Source organism: Monodelphis domestica, chromosome 1, assembly GCF_027887165.1.
Source record: "Monodelphis domestica isolate mMonDom1 chromosome 1, mMonDom1.pri, whole genome shotgun sequence".
Lineage (NCBI taxonomy): Eukaryota > Metazoa > Chordata > Mammalia > Didelphimorphia > Didelphidae > Monodelphis > Monodelphis domestica.
This window is the reverse complement of record NC_077227.1, coordinates 252,615,164-252,638,444: the sequence shown is the minus strand read 5'-3', so window position 1 is coordinate 252,638,444 and position 23,281 is coordinate 252,615,164. Positions and strand designations below refer to the sequence as shown.

Below are 23,281 nucleotides of genomic sequence, written 5' to 3'. Positions count from 1 at the left end.
TCTTGGTCGGCATCCGGAAATCTTTAATGAGGCGCGTTGTCTCGCGTTAGTAAGGAGAATATGAGAGAAAGGCGTAGAAGGGACTACCACTCCCAGGAGCACAAGAGAAACTCTAGACCATAAAAGCAATCTAATCTGCCCTCCTTCATTTGACAACTTTAAGAAACTGAGGCTCTGATGATCTAAATGATTTGCCCACGCTGCTCGGGGAGTCTCAGACGCGAAGCTTCTTGAGCACAGAAAGGTCCAAGATGCAGGCAGGAAAGGTCGGTACACAACGGAAGGGGAGGACTTAACGGAAGGGCCTAAGCGCCCAGGGCGAGGAGAGAAGAAAGGTGTCCAAACTTCTGGCTCCCTAACTCCCGGCCCAAAATTAGGCCTAGCCTGCAGAAAACGCCCTTTGTCTCCCCGAAGTAGAAAAGCGATTCCAACACCTTCTATATTTGCGACTGCCCCACTGCACTCTGGGATATGTAGTCTCGCGTACTCGAGAGATTGTACTGCCTCGCACCACAGCACCCTCTGTTGGGAAAGACCATTGAGGCCCAGAAAGCAGCTAGATAACTCTTAAGGTCAAGAACCGAATTAGTCACAAGATCAGAACGAATTATAATCATTCTGTAGTGCTTTCAGTTTTGCAGATGATGAAACTAAGGCATAACAAAGTTGAATCTTGCCCTGGGTCACACAGCTGTATGTATCAGAGGCCCGATTTTAACTCAACTGTTTATCAGGGCTTTATCCACCTAACAGCTTTAAAACCTAAAAACTAGGTCTCCTGAGTTCCAGTCAAGTATCTAGAGATGTCGGTGTCTCCCAAGACCTTTCCCTATTCTTCTAGTTCATTTCTGGTTACTGTGTAATTTGGAGAATATTTTTTCCTGTATAAATAAGTGGCCTGAGAGCCAACCTCAGAGCTACAGGGTAAGAGTTGGCTAACTGAATGCAAAAATACCTCCTTACGTTGCCACTACTTATTTAATCAGTTGGTTGATTGGTAAGCACTTATTAGGTGCATCCTGTATCCCAGGCTTTGTTCTTTCCCTATAAACACCTTTTACTCTCTGCTACTGGCAGCACAGGCCAGAGTCAGCTGTGGACTAAGAGTATTAGGCCTTGAGTCAGAAAGATCTAAGTTCAAATTCAGCCTCAGCCACTTTTGATACATGATCCTGGGCAAGTCACTTAACCTCAGACTGATTGCCTGACCAAAGGATCCACTGGAGAAGGAATGGGCAAACTACTCCACTATCCTTACCAAAGAAAGGATAGCTATGGTCCCTGGAGTCATGAAGAGTTAGACCTGACTGAATGACTGACAACAACAACAGGCCATGCATACATTCTCTGGAGATGTATAATTTATTTCTCCCAGTTTCCCCAAGGGGAAATAGAAGGGAAGGAGGCAAATATCCCAGGATTCCTTATACCTATAATTATTGACTTCATGTGGGTCCAGTTTTAAAAGAAAAATACCTCCATTAAGCCCCTCATATCTTTTTTTTTTTTAAACCCTTACCATCTGTCTTAGAATCAATACTGTATATTGGTTCCAAGGTAGAAGAGCAGTAAGTGCTAAGCAATGGGAATTAAGTGACTTGCCCAGGGTCACACAGCTAAGAAGGGTATGGTATGATATCAGATTTGAACCCAGGACCTCTCATCTCTAGGCCTGGCTCCCAATCCATTGAGCTACTCAGCTGTCTGCTCCTCCTTCCCTCCCCCCCACCCCCCAATATCTTAATGTTAGAGAATCTATCAGATTTTTTATGAGTGGGAAAGTACAGAGGATCTGGGAGGGGGAAGGGCGTAAAAGGCTTCAGTGAGGGGGAACGGGTACCTAAAACGATATTGCTTCATAGTTGTGCCTTAGGCTGTCTTTTTATACAACAAATGGGTTCAGCTATCCGGTGGGAAGTATGTTGAGAAAAAGTGTCCCAAGACTGGGACACTAGATGGCCTATCTTTCCCTTCCCAAAGGCTGGCCACAGCATTGAGCCAAGTAGGAGAATACCAGCTTCCTCCTCATTGGCTCCTGTGCTCCACCCCCCTATTAACTCCTCCTCCCACCAAGCAAGTTTTGATGGAAATTTTTCTGTTCAAGGGTCATAAGAACAACATGGCAGTTCCTGGAAAGGTAAGGCTTTCTGGAAGCTAGGATCCCCACCAAGATGTAGGCCCTTTGACTCTCAGTGAAGACAACTCCTGTCCATTTTGATCCTTTGATCTGAATGTCTTAAAGATCTGAATGTGCTTTTGTTCTCTTAAGGCTTTCTGTGACTTCGGGCCCAAAGCAATCAACTTTGTGCAATTCTGCCACACTTAAATCCAATTCATTCACAAATCAGGACATCACCCAGTGATGTCATTGATCCTCTTCAAAAACCAAAGATGACCTACCATCTATTCTGCAGGCCCACTCCCTGCTTGGAGTGGGAAGCAAGATGTCTACCTCTGTCCACTCTAGGAAGAGTTCTATGATTAAGACCAGAAAGCAGGAATTAAGTTTCTCTCTCTTCTCTTTTCTCAGCCAATCCTCTATTCTTATTTCCGAAGCTCCTGCTCCTGGAGAGTTCGAATAGGTAAGAGTGGTCTCCCCTACCCATCTCCATAATCCTGGAGAAATTTCAAGAAAAAGGTGAAGGCAAATCAGAGGACTCCAAAGAAGTAAGATAGGAAGGGGCAGCTAGGTGGCTCAGTGGATTGAGAGCCAGGCCCATTAAAAAAAGTAAGATAGGAAGACAGAGTTCAACTGCACTGCTTTGGGTTAAAGGTACCAGCTCCTCCTCCCTCTCCCTCTCCCTGTCCCTTTCCTTCTCCTTGTCCCTTTCCCTCTCTCTCTCTGTCTCTCCTTCTCCTCCTTCTTCTTCTCCTTCTCTCTGCTCTCCAATGCTGCCTACATTTTGTGGGTATTTTTATTATTTCATAGGAGACATTTAAATTGTTACATTACATATACAACCTCCATCAATTTCAAAAATTTATTTTCTAAATTGTTACTGTTAACACTTGACAAAAAAAGTGTTTTTTTTTTCTTTCCTGGAAGTTTTATAATTTTTCTAAATTGTATTTTGATTTAAAAAAAAACATTAATAAAGTTATGCTTTAGAATCGAGCTGACCTGGCAGCGTCATCTTTGCTGGGGGCCAGGAGCAGGGCCTGGCTTTTATCCATACTACATTCCTTCCTAGGCTTTTCTCTTATTTGATTTTGCTAACTAATCAGACTGGGCAGATTAATGTCCTGAAGAGAGAACCCTTTAGATTCCCTCAGAGCCTGCTAGAAAAAGAGGAGGTTCCAATGGAGGGAACAGAAACCAGAAGAGGGAATGGGGACCAATGAGGACAGGACCATGCACTTGTCACAGCTAGCCAGACAGTACTCCAGGGAAGCCATCTTTGGGCCAGAGAGATTATCTTCCAGGACTTGAAATCAGAAAGACCTGAGTTCTCATCTCACTTCTGACATTGTCTGTAACCATTTGCAAATTATTTCATCCCCTTCCACTAACTTACCTGGAAAATGTTCTAGGAGACAATATACAGAAAACAATTTGTAAATAACTGTCAGCTATTAATTGACTCTAAAGCAAACACACACACACACACACACACACACACACACACACACACACACACACACACACACACACACACACACACACACACACACACACACCCTAACAATCAGCAACTCAATAATAGCTCTCTTTCCCTCTCTCCCTCTTCCCCTCCCCCCCCCAAGAACAACCTTCTAATTCTGTTTTATGGGTAAAACCTAGGAATCATGGAATCTTAAAGGGCCAGCCCCCTTCTTATTTAGCAATCTCTTCTGTAGCATCCCTGTCCAAGGGTTATCAGCTTTGATTGAGCATTACCAGTATCAGGGAGTTCACTCTTTCAAAAGAGGGGAAAACTTTCATTTTTAGACAACTAAGACTGATAAGTTTTTCAGTATTCCAAATGGAAACCTACTTCCCCGGAACTTTCTACTCCCAGATCTTTTTGTTTAATTTTTTTGAAGATCTTTTATTTTCCCAATTACATGTAACAACAATTTTCAGCATATATTTTCCAAAATTCTAAGATCCAAATTGTCTCCCTACCTTCATTCCCTCCCCATCCCCCATGGTAAGCAATTTGATCTGGGTTATACATGTACTATCATGCAAAACAAACTTCCATATTGGTCATTGTTGTAAGAGAAGACTCATAAAACCCAAACCCCCAATAAAACCATAAAGAAACTAATGTGAAAGATAGTCTGCTTTGATCTGTATTCAAACTCTAATTGTTCTTTCCCTGGAAGTAGAAAGCATTCTTTGTCCCAAGTTCTTTAGAATTGTCCTGTAGCATTGTATTGCTATGTCTACTCCTAAATCCTGAGGGAAACCACTAATTCCTACATGAAGATAGCCACAGGCTACATATTGATTTAGTTTTTAAAATATAATATTGATCTATATTCTATTGAATTTTTATTTATTTTATCAAATATTTACCAAATATATTTTAATCTTTAAAAAAATTTAACAAGTTCCCAGACCCCAGGTTAAGAACCTGGTCCAGAACAAAACAGAATGGATCCCATCCTCTTCCCCATGACAACCCTTTAGATCTTTAAAGACTGACAATCAAATGAGTTCTGGGATATGGGACCAATAAGATAGGAAGCCACACACTTGATCCATCCCACTAACTTTTTTTTTAACCCTTTCATTCTTAGAATCAATACTAAGTATTCCAAGGCAGAAGAGAGGTAAGGGCTAGCCAACTGGGGTTAAGTGACTTAGCCAAGGTCACACAGCTAGAAAGTGTCAGAGGCCAGATTTGAACCTAGGGCTTCCCATCTCTAGGCCTGGCTCTCAATCTACTGAGCCACCTAGCTGCACCCTACTTCCCCACCCCCACCAACCTAAAAAAAATTCAAAGAGGAATTATGTGCTATATGTAGAACTGAGTCCTCAGGACAAAAAAGGAGCAAAGTGAGTGATGGGGAAATATAAAAGAGGGGGAGGATGCTGAAACAGCAAAGATTTCAGGCAGAGGAAAATAAAAACCTAGACCATAAGCAGATAAATCAGCAGAGAGGATCTTAAATCTAAAATGAAAAGATAAATCCTAAACCTTCAAAAATAATACAAAACTCTTACCAAAAGTTAGGAAACAAAATTAATGCCTAATGAAACATGGAATCCTATACAATCTCAAGAGGGCATGGAACTACAACAAGAAATTCCAAATGGTTCAAAAAAGAAATGAGAAGAAACTAAGAATGCATATTTGTCAGGAGTTATAGTTCTCAGAGCAGTAATTAAAATATAATTCAATTAGCAGACTAGGAAAAAAACTAAATCCAATTCTTAATCTGGGATCTACTGACCAGTTTGATATACCAGCGATCCAGAACTTCATCTTCTGAGACATCTGTGAACCATTTGGGACATGTGTAAAAATATTTTAATCTTCTCCACCTCCCAACTCCCCTAATCCAAAGACCTCTCCATCCATATCCCACCCCAGTTACATTTATATATACCCAGAACATCACTATTCTATTTCCCAAACTCCTGATAGCTATTCTCCTTCCTTTCTATCAAAGATGAAATATTCATCACCTTCCTTGTCTAAAATTGAACAAGGCAGGATTTCTGGAAACACCTCAAGCTATTTAGGAGACTTTCCTAGGATACATCAGTGAGAAAGGAGGCAGAGTTTATCCTTGATTTCTTCCATTCAATGTTGATTTGTGGATGTTGAGCAGATTACCCTCATCAGAGAAAGATGTGAGACATAATATGTTCTGAAATAAGATGAGATACTGCCATTTTAAAAGCACCTTCCAGGAGCAGCTGGGTGGCTCAGTTTGAGAGCCAGACCTAGAGACAGGAGGTCCTGAGTTCAAATATGACCTTAGATACTTCCTAGTTGTATGGCCCTGGGAAAGTCACTTAACCCCCAATACCTAGCCCTTCCTGCTCTTCTACCTTGGAACCAATACTCAGTATTGATTCTAAGATGGAAAGTAAGGATTTTTTTTTTAATAAAATAAAAGCACCTTTCATTGTTAACACTTCTCAGTCATAGCTTTAAAGCAATGGGTTTATAGTTTAAAGAATTAAGTTCAAATGCCTACATCACATGGAGAAATCACTTTCATCCCACTGGGGCTTTGTTTTCCTTGTCTGTCAAATGAAGGGGACTGGGCTAGAGAAGGGCTAGGTCTCTTCCAACTGTATGAATCTATACAATATTTTGTTTCTTCTTTGTTTATGAATTTTGATTTTTGGTGCTCTGGTTGCCCTCTTCACCCCTCCCACCCTGGAAGATTTAGTGTTCCAGAATTTGGGTTCCTTGCCAGGAAACAGCCATACCCATTGTAGTGGGGAATATGAACCCTGATATTGATTGGTATCAATATTTATGGATAAACTATTAGGTTAAGGAGATTCAGTTGTTGGCAGCTGGAGAAAATAGCTGGTCTTGGCAGTTGAAAATCTGCTGGAGCCTGGTTATACAAAAAACCCTATTTATTTTAACTATAAGAAAGGGTAAGGATAGAATATATGAATTAGAGATGAGTTAGGAGAGGCATTATTAAATCTATTTATCCCTAAATCTAATAAATAACTAATACCCAGTTCCCAATCTGCCCCATAAGGAGCTTCTTCATGTCTGATTTCTCAGATCTCACCTAAACTCCTTAATCTATAATATATAATTCACTAAGCTAATCTACTTAAAAATCTACTTAGACTCCTTCTTATATTGTATCTTCAAGTATTCAATTCAGCCTTCTCCGTCTCTCTCCAGTCTCCAAACTCCAGCTTTTGACAGAATCACAGACATGATGTTTTCTTCTGCTGCCTCTGGTAGAATCAGGGCACTGTCAGAGTCACACTCACTGTCTTTGAATCCTTCTTCAGTCTTTCCCAACACGAGATATTATTCCCAATCAGCTTTCTCCAAATCCTCAAGGAGTATCACAGGAAAACCGCCAGCCAGCCACCCTTTGAGCTTCAAACCCAAAGAGTGGGTCCAGTAAATGCTAACTGCCCTTCCAAGGGGCAGCCCAGAAGTCCTTCCCAGGATCTCATTAGGATTCCGCCATTTGAGTTAAAGGAGTCTAGTGCATTCCACCCATCTCTAGCAGCCACCTAGTCCTGCTTATCAAGGATCTCTAATTACTTATCTAAGAATGTACTTTTCACACCATCCCATTCATTCAGCACACGCTTGTGAGTCTCCTCCTGTGAGGCTGCAAGAAGAGATGATGAGAAGGAATGAGACGGATGGTCATCCCTGCCCTTCAGAAGCTTCCATCCAGGGAGGAGTAAGAGATGTGAACCCGACTGCTTTGTTGTGGTGCATAGACTAAGTACTGCGTGAATGATGATAACAATAATATTTAGCTTTTATAGGGAGTGCAGTCCTAGCGTCTAAGGCAGCTAGGTGGCTCAATAGCTAAAGCACTAGACCTAAAATCTAGAAGACCCAAGTTCGAATCCAGTATTTATATAGTTGTGTGATCCTGGGCAAGTCACTTAACCTCTTACTCCACTGGAGAAGGAATCCAGAATCTGCTAAGAAAACACCCTGGCCTGTCTTGGTATGTGTTGGTCATGACAACCCCATTTAGATAGCCCCTTAAGGTCTGCAAAGTGCTTTCCAAACATGATCTCCTCTTATGCTCACAAAAGCCCAGGAGATTGGGGCTGTGATTATCCCTGTTTTACAGATAAGGAAAATGAGATTAAGCAACTTGCCCAGGGATACCCGGGTCCTCCTGACTCCAGGGCCAGTGCACCATCCACTGCCCAGCTGGTCTAGACAGTAAACACTTAAAACACTTTGTGCTGAGGTGGCTAGGGAATACTTCCTAAAGGTGGCAGGCCAGATCCCTCCAGAGACTGGAGAAACTCCCTATAGAAGCACAGTCGCCGGAGCCTCTTCCCCTAGCATGGGATCCCCTTCCCCAGGCATGGGAGCCTGCCCGTCACCAGCCCGTGATATGTATGTGCTGTTTCTCCCTCGGCAGCCCTAGCTCTCAAGGGGATCGACTACGACATCGTTCCCATCAACCTCGTAAAGGATGGGGGGCAACAGGTAAGAAAGCCTGTAGCCAGGCCCCAGGATGTTGGAGGTCCTTAGAGGAGGTAGACAGCATTCAGGCTTTTGTCGGGGTGGGATTCTCCGGGAAGGCTTCCTGGAGGCATTGGCTTTTGAACTAAGATTTGAAGAATGAGTCAGGCTTCATGGGACAGAAAGAGCAGGGGGGCCACTCCAGGCACCGAGCCGAGCAACGTAGGACAAGTTTGGAACATGGGTAGCAGCTCCAGTCTGTGGGAGCTGACGTAAGCCCATAGTGGCTAATCATTGAAATAGCCGACATTGAGGGAGTACTTTAGAGAAGCCAAGCAGGCCAGGCCAGGAAGAATAGATTGACCTTCCTTTCCACCCACCTGACTAACCCAGGCTTTCCCTTTCCCTTTGGGATCTTGTCTTCACAGTATTCTAAGGAATTCGAGACATTGAACCCCATGAAACAAGTGCCAACCCTGAAGATCGACGGCATTACCATTACCCAGTCAGTGAGTACTGAGGACCAGGCAGCCCCGCAGTCATCCTCACAAGCAGGCTGGGAGGAAACTGTTCTCCCTCCCCATCCTGACATGCACACATGCCAAAGGGGAAACGGTGATTTAGTCATCTGAAAGCCTGAACTCCAGGGATTAAGGAATAAAGTGTCTTCTTATTTCTCCCTTCAGTGGGGATAAAAATCTTCAAACTGGGCCATTTGGGCCAGAATTATGGGAAATCTCCAAGGGTTCCTTCTGCAGCAAGGATGGGGCAGATCATTTAGGGAAGCCTATGGAGAGCTGGACCACTGACTTTACTGTCCCACTCTGTCAAATAAGCCTGAGCTTGGGTGATGGCGGGAAGTTGGCATCATCCCCACTCCCCTGCGGTCAAAACTCTTCTCATCCCCTTGTTTCTTGTCTTTGTCACTTGTGGGTTGCAGCTGGCTATTATTGAGTATCTGGAAGAAACACGACCGACAGCCCCCAGGCTCCTGCCGCTGGACCCCAAGGAAAGGGCCAGTGTCCGCATGATCTCAGACCTCATTGCTAGTGGAATTCAGCCCCTGCAGGTACAGTCCTTTAAAGGCAATCGTAAGTCCCCTGATGGTACCTACCTCTGGTCCAGAGAAAGATGGACAAAGAGAAAGCAACAAAGAGAGGGGCCTGAGGTTCAAGGCACCTCATGGAATCATGAAATTTTTAGTGAGACTTCTAAATTTGTATTATCTAGCCCTATCTAATCCAATACCTGATTAGATATCTACTATATGCAAGGCACTGTGCCTCCCTAGCAAAACAAAGACAAAATCAGGGACACTTCTTGCCCTCAAGGAATTACAGCCTGTTTTGGAAATAAAAGATGTAAACAGATAAATGTATCCATGATAATTTGAAAAAAAAAAAAAAAGAAACCACAGTAACTTAGCAGGATCAGAAAAAGTTTGTCCACAGGAATTAACATGTGAACTAAAATAAAATTAAAAAGCTGCTGGGGCAATAGAGAAAAGTGGTTTGTTCAAAGTGTTATGCAGGTTCATAACAGTTTAGAGTAAGAACAAGATACCCTGACCCATAGTCCAAGGCTCTTTTCTATATCACAATATTTCATGTTAGTGAAACGCTCCTTCAGTGACTGACTGTTCTCAAGAGAGACAGTGAAAAACTGAAAATTAATGAGAAGCCTTGCTGACTTTTCCCTCTCCTTTGCAACTGTTTCCAAATAGGTTTATTGTTGGTCCCGTCCAATTTTTTGTGATCCCATTTGGGGTTGTCCTGGCAAAGATCCTGGAGCGGTTTGCCGTTTCCTTCTCCAGCTCATTTTTACAGATGAAGATCTGAGATTAGCAGGGTTAAGTGACTTGCCCAGTTAATAAGTGTTTGAGGCTGGATTTGAACTCAAGAAGATGAGTCTTCCTGACTCAGGCCCTGTACTCTATCCACTGTACCGTCTAACTGCCTCTGAGCACAGAGTAGAATTATATTTTCCCCTGTTATGATGAATTTAAGAAACTTCAATATGAATATGTCCTTATGCAAAGAAAAAGAAAAGGAGGCCTGCATATGAAACTGTGAATCTTCACTATATACAGTTTAGTTATTCTATTTACTAATTTATTTTAAAGCTTAAAAACTGAGCTAAGGCTTTTGGAACACTATTTCCAATTTAATTTTCTTGGTCTTACTGAAAGAGCTGCTAGCATTTCTCTATTATGGATAATGCTAGCTTTTAGTTTTAGATATTATTTACCCTTTATTTCTGATCTTATTACTATTTTTAGCAGTTGGCCTATATGGTTAGCTTTCTCTGAGAGCCCTTCCTGTTTTAGGTACCAGGATCATATTGGTGTCATACTAGCAGTCTCACAGGATCTTTTTTGTCCCTATTTTTTTTCAAAGAATTTATATGATGATGGAATTAATTTATCTTGAATGTTTGATAAAATTCACTTGTAAATTCATCTAATTCTAGGTTTTTTTCTTTGGAAGTACTTTTATGGCTTGTCTGATGAGATTAGGTTATTTCAGCTCTCCATTTCTCATTCTTTTCTGTTAATCTGCTATTTATTCTGTTAACTTTTTCATATTTTGGACATATTCATTTACCTAAACAATTTTAAGTAATTTCTGATATTCATTTGTTGTAATTTTTATTTTTATTTGTTTATATTGGCAGTTTTGTCTCTTGTTGGGAGCAATTGGCTAAGGGCTTATTGAGTTAATTTTTTCAAACTATCTTCTAGTTTTATTTCTCAACTAATAGTGAGATTTTTTTATTGTTTTTTAGAATTTCTATTCATGGATTTGCTTTTTATTTATTTTCTGATATTTCTTAGTTGTATGCCTGATTTATTGATTTATTTTTTTTATTATTGAAAGCATTTAGAAATAAAAGTTTTCCAGTAAGAAATGCTTTGATTGCATGCTAAGAGTTTTTAGCATATTGCTTCATCTTCCCATTTGCTTTAATGAAATTATCTCATTTGTATGATTTTTCCTTTTACCTATCAATTGTTGTTGTTTTAAACCCTTACCTTCCACCTTAGAATCAATACTGTGTATTGGTTCCAAGGCAGAAGACTGGTAAGGGGTAGGCAATGGGGATTAAGTGGCTTGCCCAGGGTCCCACAGCTCGGAAGTGTCTGAGGCCAGATTTGAACCTAGGACCTCCCATCTTTAGGCCTGGCTCTCAATCCACTGAGCTAACCCAGCTGCTCCCTACCCATCAATTCTTTTAATTATCATTTGAATGTTTGATAAAATTCACTTGTAGACCTATCTAGTTCCAGGGCTTTTTTCTTGAAAGTTCTTTATGGCTTGTTCAAAATCTTTTTCTGAGATTAGGTTATTTCAGTTCTCTATTGCTTGTTCTATTCTGTTCATATTTTGGACATATTCATTTAACTAAACAGTTTGAATCCTTTCATCAAAACTCTTTATTAATTATATTTTTAATCATGTTGTAGTCAATAAGGAAAGTGTTTAATATCTGGTTTTCTGCATTTAACTATGAGATTTTTGTGCCCCAGCACATAGTCAGTTTTGTAAAGGTGTCATGTAGAACTAAGAATATAATCATATTTCTATTTCCATTCAGTATCACCAAAGAGCTATCAGACCTGACTTTTCTAAAATTTATTCATATCCTTAACTTCTTCCTCATTTATCTTTTTGTTAGATTCATTTAGACTTGAAGTTTATAGCTATCATAGTTTACTATTTCTCCCTGTAATTGGATTAACTTTTCCTTTAAGTTCTTAGCTGTACCATTTATTGTATATATTAAATATTGATATTTTTCTATTATAGTGGTATCATTTAAAATTATGTTAATTTCTTTGCTTTTTCCTTTAAACTATATGTTGTTTTTTTCTGTTGTATTGCCGAAGACCATGATTATATTAGAAGAAAATTCTACACTTGGTGTTGTAGTCCAGAAAAATCTGATCAACTAAATTAAACTAATTCTAAGAACTTTCTACTTAAAGAGAGATCCAAAAATGGAGAGAATTCCCCATTGCCTTTAAATGACTCTGATATCCAATGTCATAGAACTCTCTGATACAAGCTATTTTGGAATTACCTTTTATATTATTCTCAAACAATCAACAAAATTCCAAAGTCAAGATTAAGCAAGAGTTCAGAGTCAAGGTAACAGTCTCAGAATAATACTAACAAAATGTTAGTGCAACTTAGAAAATTATTTTGATAAACCTTGTAATTTGACAACTTACTCTAAGGCTTCTCCTTTCCACCTAGCCAACTCAAGAGATATTTCCATTAACAGAAATAATCAGAGATGTTTCCTTTTCTTAGTCTCATCATTACTGAATCTGTTCAAGGCAGGAGAAAAGAGGATAATGCTCTTAATTGGAGCAAACAGTGGCCTCCCTGTCTTTGATCATCATCCCAAATCCATCCTCTAACACAGTTCCCCCCTGTACTTTCACCTATTTTCCTCAAAAGGAAGTGGTTAGGTTTTTGGTAAGGAAAAAAACAACAACACTATAGGGCATTGTTTTACTAGAGTTTTGACTAAATATTGATAATGTTTCTTATTTAGGTGGGACCAAAGATTACACTAAAATATTGTCTTAATATTATTTTGTAATGTGTAGCTTGAAAAGGCATTTAGGGTATGGGTAGAAGAAGCAACTTAATGTTCTTCCATAACTGCTACTTCTGCTATTTTGAATTTTTCTGAATCATAATGTATTCTACTCTAGTTCCTCAATTTATAATTCTGTAAGAATCTTTATGTTTCAAATATTTTGCTTATAATTTACATATTATTGCTTCTACCTGCTAAATTCATTCTGCTACCTTTCTTTTTTATTCATTCAAGTTCATGATTATAATTATTAATTGCATACTTCCCACTATCATACCCTCTTAAACGTTTTTAATTTTCTCCAATGAAAAAAGGGATAGAGAGGGGATGGAAAGAAAAGGGATCTGATCAGCATCAGTAGTCTTTAATTAAAATAGTCTGTTCCTCTCTTTTGCCCCTTATCTCTTCACTTGGTTCTTATACTTTTTCTTTATAATTAACCCTCTGAAACTGAAGCTTATTTTGTTTGCATCCATTCCCTCTACAACTATACTCTTGATGTTTTTTCCCCACCTCCCCTTTTCATATTTGCACCTATTTGCGTGTCGCTTTTAATGTCTTTCTACACCAAACTCTGTGTGTTCAACCCTCCTTTATGAAGTTCAGATAAAAGGTCAATATATGCACCCATTCCCCAACCCTTCTTCCATATTTAAATACTTTTCTCATGTACCCTGTTTACCTGAAATACTAAGTACCTCCTCCTTTTCCTCGTTTGTTCCCTATGGTATTCCTTTTACCCTCCCTTTTCTTTCCTTTCTTAAAACCAACAAAATAGAGCATATCCACAAGGAGGCCTTATTTTTTTTTAATTTAACTTCTGGGACTCTTTGAGGACATGAGGGCTCTGAAGGAACCGAAGTCTCTTCTCTCCCTATTAGAATGTCTGTATTTCATCATTGTTTAGTCCCATCTAGTAGCTTGAGGGTATTTTTTGGCCATGACATTACCCAGTGTTGAAGTTGAAGTTTTCTCTTTGGAAGTGATCAGTGAATGTTCCCTGGTCAAATAGATCTGGGCAGTCTCTTTTACGATTTCTTGAAATTTGGTGTCCACATCATGTTTTCAGGGAGTCTAAATTGATCATTCATTTACAAAATTGTGAAATGGGGGTAGCCATGGCCAGTTTTGTGTACCTGCCAATAATCCAACTGGCAATGGGAAACAGGTAGCAATCATACCTTAGTTAGCAAAGAAGTATAGCGGCAAACAACACAGCAGAAGAGACAAGCAACAAAAGAGAAACAGAGGCAAGATGGGGGGAGAAATGATGAAAGGGGTACAGGCAGAATGGGGAAGAGAATGGAGAGGGGGAGAGGCACAGAGTATCACTCATATAACCATGGATTAGAGTTGGGAGCACTCAACAGCATGGACCCGATGGAGTTTGTAAGAGTGCCTGGGGGCAGGAACCTAAGGTCTCATTTTTATAGTGTTTTTGGGGGGAAATTGACTTATCTGTGCCACCTTGTTCATTAACATGTCCACATTATCTCAAAAAATTATCAGCATCACTTGATGTTCTGATGGTCTTTACTATGAAAGTTTAGAATTTTCTGGGATTTATATATCATAGGACCAAAGGCCCTGACAACAGCACTGAGATGACACCTGCTAATTAAGCACACATTACCAGGATGTGAACTTTGGTTAACATATGATAGTTTGTAAATTATGTGCCTTTGGTCTTTGGAACAGTTTGCATGTGATTTCTAGGGTCCTCTTTGCAGGACCCTATTTCCTGCTATTGACCCTTTATAATGGCCATCACCCCTTCAGGCAGTTAGAGAAGAAGGTCCAGGTGTATCCACCCCATCCCCTAAACCTCAAGAAACTGAGGTCTTCCCAGAGAAGAGCCTCCAAGGTCAGGAGGAAATGACATCTCTCATCCTAATATGCAATTTTGGATTGATAGACTTCAGAGAAAGGTTGGTGCTGAGTTGGCAGGATTAATAGGGTTACCAAATCTGACCAGTGGATTTCTTTTGGATTCTCAGAACTTATCTATCCTAAAGAAAGTGGGCCAAGAAACTCAGCTGGCATGGGCACAGGCAGTCATCAGTTCTGGCTTTAAAGGTAGGTCTTTACCCTGTCATGCCCTCATTACAAGTCCCCAATTCTGGATTTCAGGGAACTGGCCCTGCTTACCCATTGCTGCTTTCATGATCTCCCTCTAGTTTCTCTGGTGATGATAAAATAGCCTGGAAAATGGAAGGACTATGGGGTTAGCAACTGGGAAGGAGATGGGCTGGGCAATAGCTAAAATGACTTAATGGGAACAATCTGAAACCAGTGATTAAGTCTCAAATCTTTTATGTCCATGGCTGTGCCTGAAAATTACATCCAAGAGGCTGAGGCCAAAGGAAAGATGAATGGCTTAATCATGACAGGTGGGAGAATTGGGAAGCATCTACCTTCTGATTTGCTTCAAATTTCCCAATATCTTCTCTGTTACCTCTCCTCCAGCAAGCAGGTTCAAGCTGACCTAGCCCCCAATCCCATCATAGGTACAGATGTTTTATTATCCCCATTTTATAGAAGAAACTGAGGCCTAAGAATCATGATGCTGAGCTTGCACCTTCTTTCTCTACATGAAGGAAAGACCACAGAATCCTCCCTGATTTTTATTTTCTCCTTTTCACAGCCTTAGAGAGTGTCCTGCAGAGCACAGCAGGGAAGTACTGCCTGGGAAATGAGGTAGGGACCATCCTGATTTCCCTACTCTTCCTTCTCCGTGGCCCCCATCAGAATCTGTGGCTAGAACTAAATAGAACTTCACAGAACAACTAGGAGAGCCACTCAGTGCTAAAGGCAATAGGCCCTTTCCTTCAGCACGTTTAAGGAAAAGCCTCTGAGGGAAGGCTACTGGCTTGCCTGGAGACAGCCAAAGTGGGAAGTTCAGGTCGGGACAAGGGAAGTGATGTTAGCCCCTCTTCACTTCACTTCAGCTGGGACAGATACCTTCACACCAGGGTAGTCACCAGACCTTCCTTACGTGGGAGTTGGGACCAGTAACTTCCCAGCAGGACTGTGGCAAGGAAAGAATCCCCAGTAGAGAGGTCAGCAGGAATCCATGGCAATAAGAAAGGATACAGACTCCTGCCTCAAGGCAGCTGGGCTGCTCAGTGGATTAAGATCCAGGCCTAGAGTTAGAGCACCTGGATTCAAATCTTACCTCAGACACTTCCTAGCTGTCTGACCCTGGGCAAGTCACTTAACCCCAAATGCCTAGCCTTGACCACTCTTCTGCTGTGAAACCAATATTTAGTATCCATTCTAAGAAACAGAAGATAAGGGTTTCAAAAAAAAAAAAGAAGAAAATCCCCCTGCTTCCATGGATCAGAATAGTTCTGGGGTGAGGGCAGCTGGCCATGGCTGCTCAGCTTGGGGGAGAGGGTATAGGGAGAGGTAAGGGCAGCTCACTCAATTCTTGGCTTATGGGAGAGGGAGTGCAAGCTTATTAAAATTAAGTTTATTTTTTTAAGATACAGTGTGATGATACCCATTCTACGTGGGAAGACATGCAAAACATATTTCCATAGTAGCCATGCTGCAAAATATATATACATATACATATATATATATATATATATATATATGTGTGTGTGTGTGTCTGTGTGTGTGTGTGTGTGTATGTATGTATAAAGCAAGTGGGAAAAAATATGCTTTAGTCTGCCCCCAGAGTCCTTCACTCTGTCTCTGGAGGTGGATAGCATTCTTCGTCTTGAGTCCTTTGGCAGTGTTGTACATCACTGTATTGATCAAACACCGGGTCTTTCAGTTGATCATCTTTTCAGTTGATCATCACAATATTGCTGTTACTGTTTACAATGAGGAACAAGCATTTATGAAGCACCTGCTATGTGCCAGGTCCTTTGCAAATATTTCTCTCACTTGATCCTCACAACAACCCTACAAAGTAGGTGCTACTCTTATCCCCATTTTGCCATTGAGGAAACTGAGGCAAAGATTAAGTGACTTGACCAGAGTGGCACAGCTAGTAAGGGTCTAAGGCTGAATTTGAACTCAGGTCTTCCTAATTCCAAGGTCAGCACACTCATCATGACAGGTGAAGGAATCAGACATGCTCAGGGGTTTTATGAGAAAGGACTGCTCTGGTGGACTTCCAGTCAAAGAAGGCACCAATCAGTCAGGAGGCTGTGTTTTTAGACCAGAAGCTTCCGGATATAGAAGATCCACATAGGAGATTCTAGAAAAAGAAAGATAAATGTGAAAAATATGAGGCAGAAGGGACCTGAAGAAAGAAGTGCAGCCAGAACAAAAACAGAACTTCCCCTTCCTGGTCCGTGCTCAAAGTCAACCCTTCTTCCTCCTTCCCTGCCCTTCAACACAGCCCAGGTGCATTCGTGTTAGCCAAAGGACTGCCAGACCTAGGGGAAGCGGGGGAAACAGAATCAGGAGCCCAGAATCTGCCCAGCTCATTCAGGCATTTTCTCTGGCTGAGCCCTGGAATGCTCGCCCTCCTTCCCTCTGACTACTGACCTTTCTGGCTTCCTTTAAGTCCCAACTAACATTACACCTTCCACAGGAAGCTTTCCCAACCACTCTGAATTCTAGCGCCTTCCCTCTGTCATTGCTTCCAATTTATCCTATATGTGGCTTGTTTGTATATATTTGTTTGCATGTTGTCTCCTTCATCAGGGCAAGAGCTGTCTTTTGATTCTTTTTGTCTCTACGGTGCTTGGCACAATGCCAACGTGGGCATTCAATAAATGTTTACTAACTGACAGACTCATTGGCCAAACTCTGGCCTAAGGAAAGCCTGTGGTCTGAAGTGGCTTGTGGCAGCCACTTGGGTTCTTGTGCTGCAAGAAAGCAGCTGAACGTGGGGCAGCAGGCCTCTGTGTAGCTCCCCAGCTGAGGGCACCCTGCCCAGCACCCAGTGAACTCCCTGCTTAACTCCAGACCCAGCCTTCAGACTGCATACCCTCGTGGGGCCCTGACCAAGGGAGCCTGCTCCATGAATATTGATTTCAGTGGCCCGGAAGTAAACAGTAGGGCTAGAACCCCAAGAATTCTGAAAGAGGTTTCTGGCTTCCTGCTCCAGTCAGAGGCTTTGGGGCAAGGGATGCACTTATTCAGGCTTGAGAGGGAAAATGTCCAGTGCATGACTGTTCCATTGAGGTTGCCAGGAACACAGTCAGAACTAAAAAGTATGTGGGCCAGGATCCTGGACCGGGACCAATTTTGACCTCTCTCTGCAGATCTCCATGGCTGACTTATGCCTGGTACCTCAGGTGGCTAATGCTGAAAGGTGAGTGAAGACCCTAGCCCTTGCCCACCACCTCATCCCATTCTCCAACCACAGGAAGCCTCCTACATTCATAAGCAACTTTCTTTCCCCCATGGGACCCCCCCTTTTGTAGAAGTCTCACTAGTAGCATCTCAGCTTCTCTAGTTCTCTATTGGAACTCCATTTTCCCTTTTGGGAGGTCCAATGAAATGACCTCATAGTCACTGCAGAGATGATCCATCTCTTGGCTTCTGCTCGTCAGAAGGTGATTGTGCCTGATCCTAGCTTCCTGTGAGGCATCCCATCAAAACCCACCGGCAAGCATTTGTCCCCTTTCCACGTGTTCACTGCCCACAGGTATCCCTTGCATTGTCCCCAGAAAGCAGACTAAAACAGCATCCAGACTTACAGCAAGTATCAATTGAGATTCTAGTATGTGTGGGACTACACATACTAGGAATACAAGACAGTTCTGGACCCTGGGGATCTTGAGCTTTACGTAGAGCAAGGGTTCCAAACCCTTTTTTGTATTGGGGGTACCTTTGGCAAGCTGGCAACGTCAACTTACCCCTTCTCAGCATCATTTTTCAATGCATAAAATAAATGAAATCACAAAGGAAACTAGTTATACTGAAACACCATCTTCACTGTTGAGGGATAAAAAGAAATACAAATTTAAAAAAGATTTTACATTCACAGGCCCCAGGTCAAGAACCTCTAGTAGAAAGGCAAGATATGAAAAGATAACTCACAAAACCAGACAGAACAAGGACCAATAACCCCTAGAGAGGCCTGCACTGCCTCCAGAAAGCCACCACTCTTACAATGCCTACTTCTATTTTACCTCAAGAATCTCCCTGCCCAGATAAATAAGCCTGGCCTCTCCCTGCTTCTTCCCAAGTTCCACGTGTCTGTTGAAACCTCAGCCTCTGCTCCATGCCTTCTGTTTCTGCTGCAGGTATAAGGTGGACCTCTCCCCATACCCCACCATCACACGCATTTACAAGACCTTGCTCACTGTCGAGGCTTTCCAAGTGAGCCATCCTTCTCGGCAGCCTGACACCCCTCCAGAACTTCGAGCTTAAATCCTGCCATTTGCCAACTTCCAGAATACTGAAAGGGGAAACCATACAGGTTTAACAGGCACAAAGATAAACAAATCATGCTTGGAGTGAAATGAGTCCTGGCCTGGAAGTCAGGAGACCGAGGTTGGAATCCTGGCTTTACCAAACGCAGAATTCTGCTGGTCCTCAGTTCCCTCTTCTGTCAAACCTGCAGGTCAATGATACCTGTTGGGCCTATTTCCTAGGGTTATGGTGATCGGGATCAATCATGTGGGTAAAAATGCTGGTAAAAGCATGAAGCATTAAATAAATGGCAGGAAGTACCTCTTTCTATGGGCTGCTTCCATGAATAACATGCATTTTTTGTTCATTAGTCTTGATGTGCATCAATACCTCCCTAGATCCAAGAAGAAGAAGCTTATCCTTTAAGCCAAAGGCAGTTGTTGCTGAGTTGGTTTACTCAAGTTCCTCTCTTTATGATCCCATTTGGGGTTTTCTTGACAGAGATACTGGAATGGCTTGTCATTTCCTCCTCTAGCTTATTCTACAGATGAGGAAACTGAGACAAGCAAGGTTAAATGACTTGCCCAGGGTCTTACAGCTTATAAGTGTCCAAGGTTAGATTTGAACTCAGGAAGATGAGTCTTCCTGACACCAGGCCTGGCACTCTCCCAGCTCATTAAAGGTTATGCCCAGTAATCGAAAGGGAGAGAACACATACGTCTAGAATTTTCACAATAACCGTTTTAGGGGAATGGCACAGGAGAGAACCTGTGGCCTCATTGGAGCCGAGAGCTTCTGTTTTGCAGACTCTCCAACTAGACAGATCAGTAACTCAGCTCTATGCCTGGAGTAGTGAAGTTAAGTGATCTGTTCCATGGCCATATTACTCTATAGAACCCAGAAGGACCTGAATGTGGGTCTCCCTGCCTCCAGGCCCAGCTGCCAATCCACTCTGCCAAGTTCCCCCTGTTTCTATAGTTGTACAAATAGGCCATGGTTTGGGTCCTAAGTTAAAACAAGTGGAAACTTAAAACTAACTAGCTATATACGGTAAAGAAGGAAATGTGTAAATACCACGTCCATGAACCTTCCTTTGATATTTTTATTTTCAACCCTTACCTTCCATTTTAGAATCAATACTGTGTATTTGTTCTGAGGCAGAAGAGCAGTAAGGGTTAGGCAGTAGGGATTAAGTGACTTGCCCAGGGTCACATAGCTAGCATGTGTCTAAGGCCAGATTTGAACCCAGGACTTCCTATCTCTAGGCCTGGCTCTCAATCCACTGAGTCACCCACCTAACCCCCCACCCCACCCTCCATGAACCTTTTAGTTGATAGCTTCAATTTCCCTACCACTCTTCTTTTGACTGACGGGACAAACCAGGAGTCAGATTGACTATTTTGAGGGTATCGTTCCCTTTCCTTGACTCCCCATTATTTAGTTAAGAGCCAACAGCAGGAAAGAGGAAGGGAGGACACTGGAAACCTCAAGGACCTAGCTTCCCCACTATCTGGAGAACTAACCCATAAGTAAATTGAAAATTGGCAGAGTCAGTGGTATTCCAGTAAATGTTTAACAACCTTCTCTCAAAGGGAAAAATGTAAGCACAACACACAAGCTTAATTTGCATCATTGGACTTTTCTCCAATCACTTAGGACAAAACAATAAATGAAGCTGAGATTCCCAGGGTTTGCTGATTTCTGAGGCATCACATTAAAAATTTCATAATGATGTCCCCGTTTGAGGTAGCTCTAGCACTCCCTTGGGTAGAGGCTGGTCATAAAGGAGGGACACTTGCCTGTCTGTGTTTCTGATCTGGAAGAGTAGTTAAAAAGTTGGTGAAGGCTAACTGAACACCAGCCAGAGCGGGGTAAGGATCTCAGTGCACACTGCCATGGCATTGAAAGAAAATTCTTTCCTTTGGGGTTTTTACCCTGATTAATGAGGCAAAACTCAGGACAAGGAAAAGTTTAGAAATTTATTAAAAATACATGTGGACAGACTCTTGATTGGATAGAGGGAGCTTCCTACACCAATGGAATCCCAGGTCTAGAAACTCATCCCTTCCCTTCTACCTGTTTCCTCACTCCCTATCAAAAGCAAATCATCTCTAGAGCCATTGAGGGATGGATTTTACTGTGGATGCAGAATCCTTGGTGTTTTGTAAAGTTAGAGAAGTGGAGGAGATGGAGTAGAAGAGCTGTAAAGATGAGCTAGAAATCGGGTGTGTGGCTGGTGGTGGAAGACTTGATCAGAGGTCGCCATCTTACCTGACCAGTCCCACCAAGACCACAGAAAGAAGAAGCAGACATGGCACTCCACCTAGGGAGATTCATGAATAGGCCTGTGGGGAAAGCCCTGTGCATGGAAAGGCCTTTCTGTCCTTGTGGTCTTTAAATCAAATGGGCAAGAGAGAAAGAAGAATGCTAAAGCCTTCCAAATCGAAGAGAATGCATCTTTACCCCCATCTGCCAGCTACAGTGGCAAAATTGGCTAGGAATTTTAATTTGTGAAGGAAACTCGAATCAGCAACTTTGAGTCTTAGAGAGTTTGTCTCTGATGAAGAGAAATTAAGTGATTTGTCAGATAGAGACCCCATAACAAATTATTGGGTCAAACAGTATGCATGGGTTTATGGCCCTTTAGGCATACTTCCAGCTGTTTTTCAGAACAGTTGGACTAGTTCACAGCTCCACCAACAATGCATTAGTATACTTATTTCCCCACAATCTTTCCATTATTTATTTCCCTTTTCTGTCTTTTAATCAATCTGATGTATGTGAGGGGGTAAATCAGTTTCCTTTGTAATCCCATGTATTTGAATCTATATAAATAAGAACATCATTCTGAGGAGTCCATAGGTATCTCCAGAAGTCAAAGTGATTCATGACACAAAGAAGGCAAAGGTCGCCTAATAGGAACAGAGCAGCTAGAAGATGTAGTAGACAGAAGTGTTAGACTCAAAATCCAGAATTAACTAAGTAGTTCAGTGGATTGAAATCCAACCCTAGAGACAGGTTCAAATCTGGTTATGGATACTTTCTAACTATGTGACCTTAACCAAATCACTTAACCCCCATTATCTATTCCTTACCACTCTTCTACTTTGGAACCAATACTTATTGAAAAATAATAATAAATACAGAATTAAGCCCTGTTTGAGCCTTGTAAGTATGGCCTTATAATCCTGAAATCATTTAAACTCTCATCCTCAGTTTCGTCATCTATGACATAGGAATAATAATAGCACTTACTTTACAGGTTGTAAGAATTGAATGAGATAAAATATTTAAAGTGCTTGCAACAAAAGTTAGCTAAATATTATCTTGGAAGGTGCTTTTTCATTTTATTTTTTAATTGAAAATTATTATTTAACTTAGAATATTTTCCATGGTTATAAGAATCATGTTCTTTCCCTCCCTTCCTCCTCTCTCCCCCATAGCTGATATGCAATTTCACTGGGTTTTACGTGTGTCATTGATCAAGACCTATTTCCATATTATTGATATTTGCACCAGGGTGATCATTTAGAGTCTACATCCCCAATCATATCCCCATCAAACCATGTGATCAAGCAGTTGTTTCTCTTCTGTGTTTCTACTCCCACAGTTCTTCCTCTGGAGGTAGTTAGCATTCTTTCTCTGCTTTTTCATTTTAAAGACACTTTATTTCTGAAAGGCATTAATTACTGCTGGTATGGTCACAAAAAAGGATGGTGTTCTCTTTATATTAGGAGCTCTTCTGCTATTTGCTTCATTATTTAATCCCTTTTCACCTTTTCCCTTTTGTTTTATGGTTTCCCTTTGAAAACTTGGAGGTCATGAGGGCAGCACCTCTACTCCACAGGTACCCAGAGGAAAGGCCAGCTGTCCCTGAGGCTTGAACATAATTGTCAAATTTGGGGTAGTCAAACTTCTTCTGACCTGTCCTTCTGTCCTGTCTTCAAGCAAGCTTTCCTGCAGCCGGGGCCATTTTTCTCAACATTTCCCACCAAGGGCTTCAGGGCCTTCAGTTCAACAGTAGTTTCCAAACACCTGACAGTAGGCAACCTGCCTTACAAAGGAAAATTTCAAAAAAAAGCCGGTATTTCCAGGATGGGTAGAAAAGAGAATGTCTAATTTAGGGTTGCAGGGTAGGAGGAAGAGGGACGGATTGGGGAAAGGTTCCATCACTCCATCTTGGCAGTAAGCTATAGAGGTTAGCACGTACTTTGAAAGGATTAAGGTGTGGAGCTTGGAAGTTGTTAGGAATAAAGGGAGACTTCAGATTT

The 23,281-nt window shown here is 41.6% G+C and overlaps 2 protein-coding genes across 3 annotated transcripts in view; one reads left to right on the top strand and one right to left on the bottom strand.

Annotated features, from left to right (window-relative positions):
- Positions 1 to 2: 2 nt before the first annotated feature.
- Positions 3 to 19,366, top strand: GSTZ1 (glutathione S-transferase zeta 1). Of its 2 annotated transcripts, XM_007472740.3 has the most exons (10): positions 83 to 266; positions 2,105 to 2,137; positions 2,531 to 2,582; positions 8,038 to 8,105; positions 8,510 to 8,590; positions 9,022 to 9,150; positions 14,687 to 14,765; positions 15,334 to 15,386; positions 17,915 to 17,964; positions 18,902 to 19,366. In XM_007472740.3, the coding sequence occupies exons 1-10, from the start codon at positions 252 to 254 to the stop codon at positions 19,026 to 19,028; spliced, it is 687 nt and encodes a 228-aa protein (XP_007472802.1). In that variant the 5' UTR covers positions 83 to 251; the 3' UTR covers positions 19,029 to 19,366. The 2 variants fall into 2 exon arrangements, with proteins under 2 accessions (XP_001367277.1, XP_007472802.1); XM_001367240.4 differs by lacking the exon at positions 2,105 to 2,137 and having other exon boundaries at positions 3 to 266.
- TMED8 (transmembrane p24 trafficking protein family member 8) overlaps positions 13,054 to 23,281 on the bottom strand; it is a 70,330-nt gene continuing 60,102 nt past the window's right edge. The window contains exon 8 of the transcript XR_457334.3: positions 13,054 to 16,899. The gene's annotated coding sequence lies outside the window, so the exon portion shown is untranslated. The remainder of the gene's footprint in view (positions 16,900 to 23,281) is intronic.